This window comes from Physeter macrocephalus, chromosome 14, assembly GCF_002837175.3.
Source record: "Physeter macrocephalus isolate SW-GA chromosome 14, ASM283717v5, whole genome shotgun sequence".
Classification (NCBI taxonomy): domain Eukaryota; kingdom Metazoa; phylum Chordata; class Mammalia; order Artiodactyla; family Physeteridae; genus Physeter; species Physeter macrocephalus.
This window is the reverse complement of record NC_041227.1, coordinates 118,910,684-118,922,017: the sequence shown is the minus strand read 5'-3', so window position 1 is coordinate 118,922,017 and position 11,334 is coordinate 118,910,684. Positions and strand designations below refer to the sequence as shown.

General features: G+C 35.8%; 1 protein-coding gene across 2 annotated transcripts in view; it reads left to right on the top strand.

The window, feature by feature from the left end:
- The first annotated feature begins 3,269 nt into the window (after positions 1-3,269).
- The window catches only part of NSF (N-ethylmaleimide sensitive factor, vesicle fusing ATPase), a 132,161-nt gene continuing 124,096 nt past the window's right edge, over positions 3,270-11,334 (top strand). For both annotated transcript variants that reach the window (XM_028498343.2, XM_028498345.1), the window contains exons 1-3: positions 3,270-3,352; positions 5,236-5,335; positions 7,660-7,699. In XM_028498343.2, coding sequence (XP_028354144.1) covers positions 3,270-3,352; positions 5,236-5,335; positions 7,660-7,699 — 223 coding nt within the window. The remainder of the gene's footprint in view (positions 3,353-5,235; positions 5,336-7,659; positions 7,700-11,334) is intronic.

The following is an 11,334-nucleotide window of genomic DNA, read 5'->3' as shown; positions in this document are numbered from 1 at the left end:
GGGGTTAAAATATTGAGAAAAAAAAAAGAGAGAGAGAAAGAAGCTTGTAGGTGAGAGAGACCCCAGGGTAAGAGGGAAACAAAGTTCTGCACATTTTGGTCAGGTGGCTGGTCAAACAGTGACCACGGGCAAAAATACTCTCATTCGGAAAGCAAACTTATGACCTAGACCTTATTTGTGTCATGTTCTAAATTAGTGATTTCATAGATCTCATACACAAAAAATGTTTTGATCCTATATCCCCAGTATATATACCTATTTATTTTTAAGTGATACACTAATAGTTTATATACATAGTAAAACATACACAAAAAAGAAAAAAGATGAGCTAAAGATGAACTGTAGAAAATTCTCTTAATTTTATTTATTAATAATACAGAAAGCAAAGTGATGCTTTAGTATTCTTTAAAATCTTGGTTTAATATTTTGTGATACAACTATTCAGAGGTCTATTTCTAAATTCAGGTTTTTTAAAAAAATAAATTATTTATTTTTGGCTGCGTTGGGTCTTCGTTGCTGCGTGCAGGCTTTCTCTAGTTGTGTCGAGCGGGTGCTACTCTTCATTGCAGTGTGCAGGCTTCTCATTGCGGTGTCTTCTCTTGTTGTGGAGCACGGGCTCTAGGCACGCGGGCTTCAGTAGTTGTGCCACGTGGGCTCAGTAGTTGTGGCTTGCGGACTCTAGAGCACAGGCTCAGTAATGGTGGCGCATGGGCGGCAGGCGTATTCCTAACTACTGTGCCACCAGGGAAGCCCTAAATTTAGGGTTTTTTTGTTACTTGATTTTAATGGCCATCAAAGCATAGATAAGAATGGGGGAAATTTAGCAGTACTTTTGAAATTCTCCCAGATTATCTACCATTTATGGAAATGTTTTATTGAAATGTGTGAAATGTGGTTGGTAAATTTCCATCTATTAGTTTTTCTTGCAGACTAATCAGAATGTATTGTACTTTTATATTACTAATAAATGGGTTCAAAAATCATTGAAAAATCATTTGGATGATTTTTTTAAAAATTAGAAAATTTTGTTTCTAACTTTTTAAAGCATGCAGATATGAGAGTTTTTAGTTTTTGCTTGTTTTTAGGTAATATACATTGTTTTCAATAGCAGAATTGCTTAGCAATGGAAATGTTTCTAAGTAACCATTTTTGAAATGCTCTATTCATTAGCACAAGATATTTTTTACTTTTTGTTTTTGTTCATTTTTATCTTGTAGGAGCAAAGTGAATTTTTCTTTTCTTTTTTCTTTTTTTTCTTTTTTTAATATCTTCTTGGTAGCACTTTACCTTTTGGTAACCAGTGAATCCCTATATGGTTTACAAAAAAAAAAAAAAAAAAAAAAAGATTTGACACTGCTTCCTGGCCTTTTACAGAGTGTAGGAAAGATTCTATATTGTAAAGGTCTTCTTTTGATAAAGTTGACCTCAGTGACATCCTGAAGGACATGTGCACACCTTTGGCTCTGACTTATATGCAGCAACAGTTTACCTGTGAATGAAACAGTGAACAACTTTCACTTAATGTGCTGTCTTTGTAACTTTATTCTGGAATTATTCTTTTTATTCCAGTCAAAACAGCCATTCCATCAGTGGTTACAGTTTTCCCATGAAGCGTATTGTTTCATTTATAGTTTAGACTGTATCTTTTTCAGTACATCTTTCCTTTAGTGACTCGCAAAATTGTAGTTCTTGGTGTGTTTTGCAATTACCTAGCAAATCTTCTAAGATGAAAGAAATAACTATATTTTGATTCAGCTATATAGCAGACCTCCTACACTCTATAATATGTCCTGATATCTTCAGCTCTTTAGAGTTTTCTAAGAGATTTTGGCTATATTTACCAATAAAAGAATACTAGTTTGTCACCATTTTATTTTCCATGTATCATTTTAGTCATTTTTACTGTGGATCATAGCTTCTTGTCTTTTCTCTCAGGAAACCTTAGCAGTTTCAACAGTTATTTAACTTTAATACAATGCTGTGAATTGCTAGATTCAATAGGATGTGACTTTAAACATAGGTGGAAAAATTAGAGAAGTTTATTTCTTGCTGTGAATACTGAATTTTTAAAGGCCTGGCAGATTATGAAGACTTTATTAGTGTCATTAGGTTATATCTTAAGGCAGAATATACACTTAGCATGGGGTTCATCGTAGTAAAAATGGGTATAAATAAATATAAATAGAAGAACTGATATTTTCTTCTTATACCCCAAAGGATTATCCTGCAAACTCTTCAGGCACACATATTCCACTTTAGAGACCACTGCTCTGAACAACTGGGATAGCAGTATTGAAACTAGCCTTTTATTAAAAACAAAAGCAAGGCAAAAAGTAATTTATTTTCCTCTATAAATTTGTATTTGGGAGACAAATTTAAGAAGAATCAGCTTTGGCTTTAGGTTTGAAGAGTGAGTACGTTAGTCATAAACAGACTATGAGTGTCATATTTCAGTAACTAGGAAACCCTAGAGGATGGTGGAAGGATTATTGGTTACATACATTGTATGAAGAAATGTTTTACTAGTAGCTGTTGATCAATGTTGATCAAAAGGATTGTTAATTGCTATTTTATTTTAAATATACCTGTAATTATTTTTGTTGGGAGGTATTTGGAAGGTAGCTTTTCTTAGTCTATAGGAGAAATGGTTCATAGCCACTTGAGATCTCTTATGAGGAGATACTTTTTCACGATATACTTTATCAAATGTATTGAATTTACATAATTGCATTTCTGTGTCAAAATCTTTTTTTTGTGTGTGGAAGAAATGGAAAACCAACTCAAATAAGCTTGAGCAAAAAAGAGTTTATTGACTCAACCAACTTTCAGAACTGGTCTCAAGGGTTTTAACTTCGTTGTCAGGTCTGAGTCTCAATGTGTCTGTTTGTCTGTGTCTCTGTCACCTTTGCTTTCTCCGTGATAGTTTTCTTCTTTTAGAGCAGAAAGGCTTCCTTCGGGTGGTGGTAATGCGAGGGAGAGTGCCTTTCTTCTAGCGCCTGTCTATATAAAGTCCCGTGGATGGGATAGTACTCTGTGTAATTGCACGTGTGCTATGATTGGCAGGCCCACAAAAGCACATGGAATGGGGAGGGAGTAGTTTCTGAAAGGCAGGGTTTACTGTTACCACAGAGTAAGGGGTGCTGGGGGTCAAAAACAGTAAGCATTTACTACAGGTGATGGGGAATAGAGGACAGTGAAGCATAAAATATTCTTTAAGAAAATAAAAGGTGACTTAATTTTATTTTCCTAATCATTGATTCTTACAGAGTATGCAAGCTGCAAGATGTCCTACAGATGAATTATCTTTAACTAACTGTGCAGTTGTGAATGAAAAGGATTTCCAGTCTGGCCAGTGAGTAAATGACTTTGTTTTCTTCTAACCTGCTAAATGGTATTTTAGAAACTTCTAGAGAGTCCTTAATTAATTATTTTGGGAAACGTTTGAGTATAATTTTTTAATTCCTCTTGCTGAATTGGAAAATGGGAGATGAGAAAGAGTCATGTATTTACTGTATCAAATTTTGATAAATATGTTTTCTAAATGATACATAGTTTTTTATATATAACTTTATTTTTCCATTGGTTTTCTTAGCAGAACTAAACATACTGGATATATGAATCATATATAGCGTGGTCATTAGGTTTTTCGCTTTGGGTCAGATTGTCTGAGTTTTGATCCTGGTTCTGCCAATTATAAACTGGGTGACCATGCGTAAGTTATTTACCCTGACTGTGCCTCAGTGTCCTAATCTGTAAAATGGGGATGATGGTACTATCTTCCTCAGGGTGTTTGTGAATATTGAGTTTCACAAATAAAGCACTTAGAACAGAGTCTACCACATTAGTAAGTCCTCAATAAATAGTAGCTGTTTTGATCATTATTACTATGATAATCCAAGAGACATGAAAATTGGAAGATGCACAACAGTTGTAGAATCTTTACAAGCATTTTTCACTGTCGTTTATTTTAACTGATTCACATCACCCATTGGCAGAACTTCTAAATACCCTGCTACCAAGTTCATTGCCATCCATGTGCTTCTAAGGTTGGTGGAGATAAGGACATGAAGGGGCTGTTCCAGAAGGCAGACTAGGGAAATGAGGAAGGAGGTGGAATTTTAACTGAGCCTTTTTCTGTTTCTAAAGCTATCTGAGAAATACAAGAGTTTCACAGGGTTAGAATTGCTAATCATCTGTGGTTTTCCGCTTCACAGTAAAGGGCTATACTACATAATTGTATTAACATTGTTTCCAGTCCTAAAAATTCTGTGATTCTAAGTTGAACATAGAACTTTCTGCATATAAACTGGACTACAGACAATCAGTGTGAGAATTTGCTTATGGAATTCTTTTACATGTTAGATGTTCACTGTACACATTGAGGGGGTTACTTAAAGTATAGTAGATATAAGGAACTTGTGTCCTACTGACAAAACGATATGTATAGAAGCATTAACCATTAATATTTAAAAATTATAGCATTCTAAAAGATAATTTTTAAAAAGATAGTGCTGTTGTAGCAGAGTTTGAAACTTCTATCTCACACACAGTCCTTGGTAGTTTCTTGGTATAGGAGATGATCATGAGATAACTATAGTTCATCTGTTTACAGGTAACTTCTGAGCAGGGTGAATTAGTACAAAATGCTTTGAAATAGTAAATATTGATATCTATATGGAAGCTGATATATGTTGTGAAAATTTTTCATTTTTACCACCTTTTTAATTTTACAGGCTGTTACTATTTCAACCTGTTGTGGGAATCTGCAAAGAGATTTAATGAATAATCCTAAAAACTAACTTTTTTTGACTGCTATATCCTGGCTTTATTCTATCTTTGGTTCTCCTTCCTTTAGTCTAGTTAAAATGTGAAATAAGTCTCAGGAGAGGAAATTTATCTAATTTTACTTAATATCAAGTAAATCACTGTCTTCAGTTTTATGTAAACTGGAAATGTAATGACGTTGATGTTTTGGATGGTATGTACTCTCTTGAACTTGGTCCTGATTCTGCTTGATGTCTGTTTGGCCTGAGGTGGTCCTTATTCCTGGAAAACATTTTGAATTGCTGACAATTTGTGGAAATGAAATTTGTGGTCCTGTTTCTTCAGGACTCATATAATGCCATGTTTCCACCCAGTACTCATCAAGCATCGTTTGTTGGAAATGAGGACATTTGGAATTGATGTTCTTTCTTTCCTTTGACATGGAGTATTGACTGTGTTTCTGTCTTTTAGGCATGTGATGGTGAGGACCTCCCCCAATCACAGGTACACATTTACACTGAGGACCCACCCGTCTGTGGTTCCAGGGAGCATTGCATTCAGCTTACCTCAGGTAACTCAGGAATTTATTCTCTTCTGTTCTTGAAAGTCGTAGAGGAATCAATTCATTTAAAGCAAGCTGTGTCATGCTGTAACTATTGATTCATACTGAGGAAAACCATCTAGGTATTATGTAAGGAATTAAAAGATATATTCTTAATTGCCAATTTTTACTATATCTGCCTTTTATTGCCTTGACTTTTTCCCCCTAATTTAAAAGAATTCTGCAGTGATATCAGCTATCAAAGTGTCAAGTTATTTTAATGTTGGCTCACAGGGTAACAGAAAATGTATAAAATATATAAAAATAGCATTTACTTCTAAAATTGACATCTAATAGTGATTTTAAAATGCAATGATGTTAGACTAAAGAATATGATATGAGTAGCTGTTATCTCAAATTACAACCTAACTTGCTGGGCTTCTAAGTGAAAGGATTATGATTACATTTATAACTGTTGGTGGATTCTGTGGAGGGGAATTGCCTAGCACTATTGCAGGCACATAAGATATAATGTAGGAGCATCGCCAGTAGGAGTCTGTATCCTTTCCTGCCTTGTCACCTTACTCATGCTGCTGGTCCCCAGTCCTAAACAATACACATGCAACCTTTACCTCTTTGTAGTATGCTAATAAGCATTGATTTCTGCCCTCCCACACCTGGAGGTTTAAGGAAGGAGATCAAACACTTGTTAGGGAACTATTAAAGATCTCTTGAATCCCTCAAAAATTATGGGAAATGTTCACTCACTGTTCCCTTTTTCTCTGTTCAGATGCCTCTCCAATATCAGGACTGCCTTTCGCATTTGCTTCTTATAGATCAAAGGTTTGGAATATTCTAGAGTTAACCAGCTTTTACAGAGCTGCATTTGAGATTCTGCTGGCCAGAAATGGGGTTTCTAACTATTTTTCCTTGTCTCTGCTTTAAAAAAATTTTCCCAATATTTACTATAGGCCAAGTGCTATTCTAAGTGCTTTTGCCTGTGTTCACTCATTTAATTCTCTTAACAACCCCAAATGATAGATACTGTTATTATCGTCCTTGAGGCTGTCTCTGGGTATAGAACCTAATTGTGGCTGCTTTGTGACCCAAAGTCTGGGCTTAACCAGTATGCTACTAAATTTCCAGTTGGCCAGAAGTGGGATGGGGTACTAAAGAAGAGAGAGGTGAAGGGTGGAGAGGTGGTAAGAAAGCTGGAAGGTAGAGCACTTGTTGCACATATTCAAAACGCAGCATCTTCTTAACTACCCACCACAAAATCCACAAAGTTCAAATGAGTAGACAAACTTTTGATTTCCAGTCAAAAATTATTTTTCTCACTGTTCTTTGGAGTTTTGTCAGTAACTACTAATTTTGAATCTATACCAAGCCAGTCTTGAATTCCTGCCTGAACGCAATCTGTCCTGCCTCTGTACATTCTTGCCAGTCGGTACTGGGGAGAAGCTAAAGCCAAATGCCTGACACTCTTTTGGCTAGTACACAAAGAATAGTCATGACCATCTAATGATTTGAATCCCTGCTTGGGTTTCAGTATAGATTATCTGATAAGTTTTAATTTAGTTTTCATGAATTGAACGTCTTTCTTTTTGTGCACTGTATCAAACAGTATAATTATCCACAGTACATTTAGAACGCTGGAATATCTGATACTATGAAGTCTTTCAGGAGCATTATATTATGCAAAGGAGCATCCTATTCAGTGGTGCCAGCTTTACTGTAAAAAGGCAAGCTTTATATGTTTTGAGGTTAGATGTTCAGGCATAAATAAACTATAGCATATGTTTCCTAGGGCGGCTGTAACAAAGTACCACAAACTGGGTGGCTTAAAACAACAGAAATGTATTCTCTCACAGTTCTGAAGGCTGGAAGTCTGAAGTCAAGGTGTCAGCAGGGCCAGGCTCTCTCTGAAGGCACTAGGGAAAAATCTGTTCCATGCTTAGCTTCTGGTGTTGCGGACAATCCTTGATGTTCATTGACTGGTAGATATATCACTTCAATCTCTGCCTTCATTGTCACATGACTTTCTCCCCATGTGCTGTGTGTCCTTTTCTTATAAGGAAGCCATATTGGCTTAGGGTCTACCTTAATTCCATATGACCTCATCTTACCTTGATATCATCTACAAAGACCCTATTTCCAAATATGGTCACATTCACAGGTGTCGGGGGCTAAGACTTCAACATATCGTTTTGTGGGACACAATTCAACACTTAACAGCCATGTTTTGGTCTGGGAATGTGTTAATGAAATTCAAGGAAATCCTCTTTTCCTCATTTCTCTAATTTTGATTGATTTGGTGTTAAGTGTCTTTCTTTTCTCTCTTTTTTATTTTACAGCGAAAATGGGCTGGACTTTCTATTGGGCAAGAAATAGAAGGTAGGTATATTTTTTAGCCACCTGAGGTAGATTTTCTTTATGATTTTCTCATAGTTATGGAGATCTGTACAATTTTCTGTTACTTGTCACGCCATTACACTTTCATCCATGTTACAGTTAGGTCTATGAGAATGGAAAGTACATAGTTATGGAACCTACCTCTTCATCTACTTGTTATTCTATCTGGAAATTACAGTCCAGTAGGGAAAGGAACATCCACATGTTCATAGTTCACAGAAGATGTACAAGGTAAATTTGTGCACAAATATTACTTTTAGGAGCTCTGTGTAAAAGTGCTAAGACGGAACAGGAGTGGATGAATTGACTAGAAAATTAGCCAGAGAAATCTTTCTAGGCACTGGAATTTTGAGCATGATTATGAAGTAGGGGAAAAGCATGACATGATAGAGACAAGGAAGAAAGACTCTTAAGATGAGACATAATATAAATAAAAGGCATTGGGGCTTCCCTGGTGGCACAGTGGTTGAGAGTCCGCCTGCCGATGCAGGGGACACGGGTTCATGCCCCGGTCCGGGAAGATCCCATATGCCGCGGAGCGGCTGGGCCCGTGAGCCATGGCCGCTGAGCCTGCGCGTCCGGAGCCTGTGCTCCGCAACGGGAGAGGCCACAACAGTGAGAGGCCCGCGTACCGCAAAATAAATAAATAAATAAATAAATAAAAAATAAAAAAGGCATTGAGTTGGAAGCAAGCAAATCATAGGCAGTGCTCATAAGTATGTTTGTCTGACTGAAAGGATTTGCCTGAATGGATTGTATTAAGTGATGAGAGTAGAGTATGAAGTTAGTGGAGGACCTAGAAGTACATACTGAGATTTTTGGATTTTACACAAAGACACTTAGGGCTCCTGAGAATTTCTGAACGAGCCCAACACAATCCTACCTTTAGAAAAGAATTCTAATATCATTGTGGAGTCTAGTGAGGAGTGAGGAGAATTCAGGAGTGAAGGAAAATAGCTGGGAGGTTATTTGACTTGCCTAGAATTAAGCTGAATAGACTTTGTGAAATTATGGCTATGGAAAATTTTTTTAGAAGTCGAAGTTATGTTGAAGAGGAATAGTTGGTATTACATGGTGATTCCATTTTACTGTATACTGAGATACGTTTCCTAATGTCTTTGTTTGGAAAGATAAATCTGATTTAGCGTAAGGAGAAGAAAGGGTGACAATACTTAAGAAAACAATGTACTTTTTAAAATGAAATGTGTTATAAAGTCATCATAGTTCATTAGAGAAGGTCATGGAAGGCAATTTATGACTTCAGGGGGAAAAAAAGACTAAACCACTTGTGGTTTATAAACTAAGGAGCTAATAAGTAAAAACTGGAATTGTTTCTTAGTCATTGTGGCAAAGTTGGGAAAATGGAGTATGAGTCTTTTTGTCAGGTAATTTCATGTCAACTTAATGGGTTCGGTAGGGGGAGAAAAGAAAATGCAAGTGTAATTAAGTCAGCTTTTTTTCCTGCTAGCTTTTAAGACCTTAAAAAATCATATTTATGGAAATGTTACAAAAATAATACAGAGAATTCCTATGTACTACTTTTACCCAGATTCACTAATTGTCATTTTTTAAAAAAATCATTTTTTCTCTCTCTCCTTACTCTCTCTCTCTACACACACACGCGCACACACACACACACACACAGACACACACGCACACGCACCCATTTTTTTCCTGAACATTTGAGATTACGTTGCAGAAATCATTCCTCTTTACCTCTGATACTTTAGTGTGTGTTTCTTAAGAACAAAGATGTGCTCGTAATAGTGATCAAATTCAGGAAATTAAACATTGAAACTTTAATCTATAGTTCATATTCCAATTTTGTTAATTGTCCCAATTATCTCCTTTATAGTATTTTCCCCTTCAGTGTGGGATCCAGTTCAGGATCGTGTATTGCATTTAGTTGTCATTTCTCTAATCTTCAGGGTTTTCTTTCCTTTCACGATGGTGACATTTTTGAAGAATACATTTATATAATGGGGAGTTGTTGGTTGCAGGGTACAACGTTTCAGTTTTGCAAGATAAATTAGTTCTGGAGATCTAGTTACAGCATGATGACAATAGTTAACAATACTGTGTTGGATACTTAAAATTTGCTAAGAGGGTAGATTTAAGTGTTCTCATCACACACACACGTGCACACACATGGAAAGAAGATGGTTCATGTGCACTGAGAATGAGATATATTCTCTGTTATCAGGGTGTAGTGTTTGCTGTGTATCCATAGCTCTACTTTATTGATCATGCTGTTTAGATCTCCTATATTCTTACTAATTTTTGGTCACTTGACCTGTCTTGCACTGAGAATGGTGTGTTAAAATCTACTGTTATTAGTGTTTTTCTACTTTTCCTTGCATCTCCTGTAGTTTCTTCTTTACACAGTACTTTCTGTGTTATTTGGTATGTAGATATTCATAACTGTTATATTTTTATTGTGAATTATGCCTTTTTGCATTATAAAGTAGCCTTTTTAATCTTGTTTAATGTGTTTTGAATTATATTTTGATATTAGGATCATAATCCCTGCTTTTTTATTGTTTTTAATTTACTCAAAATATCTTTCCCCATCTCTTGACTTTTGGCCTTTTTGAATCACTGTTTTAGATGTGTCTGTTGTATACAATGTAGAGTTGGATTTTGCTTTATGAACTAATTTGAATATCTTTTTCTTTTAATAGGTTTGTTAAGCCCATTCACAGTTATTGATATGACTGCTATGTTTGATCTCAATTCCTTCATTTTATGCTTTAGTTGTATTTATGTGGTGTGTCCTCTTTGCTATTTTTTTATGTTTATTTTTAATTTTTTCATATTAGTCATCCATTTTATACACATCAGTGTATACAAGTCAATGCCAATCTCCCAGTTCATCACACCACAACCCTCACCCCCGCCGCTTTCCCCCCTGGTGTCCATATGTTTGTTCTCTACACCTGTGTCTCAATTTCTGCTCTGCAAACTGGTTCATTTGTACTGTTTTCTAGGTTCCACATATATGCGTTAATATATGATATTTGTTTTGCTCTTTCTGACTTACTTCACTCTGTATGACAGTCTCCAGATGCATCCATGTCTCTACAAATGACCCAATTTCGTTCCTTTTTATGGCTGAGTAATATTCCATTGTATATATGTACCACATTTTCTTTATCCATGTTCCCTTTTCTCCACACCCTCTCCAGCATTTGTTTTTTGTAGATTTTCTGATGATGCCCATTCTAATTGGTGTGAGGTGATACCTCATTGTAGTTTTGATTTGCATTTCTCTAATAATTAGTGATGTTGAGCAGCTTTTCATGTGCTTCTTGGCCATCTGTATGTCTTCTTTGGAGAAATGTCTATTTAGGTCTTCTGCCCATTTTTGGATTGGGTTGTTTGTTTTTTTAATATTGAGCTGCATGAGCTGTTTTTATATTTTGGAGATTAATCCTTTGTCCAATGATTCATTTGCAAGTATTTTCTCCCATTCTGAGGGTTGCCTGTTCGTCTTTTTTATGGTTTCCTTTGCTGTGCAAAAGCTTTTAAGTTTCATTAGGTCCCATTTGTTTATTTTTGTTTTTATTTCCATTACTGTAGGAGGTGGATCAAAAAAGATCTTGCTGTGATTTATGTCA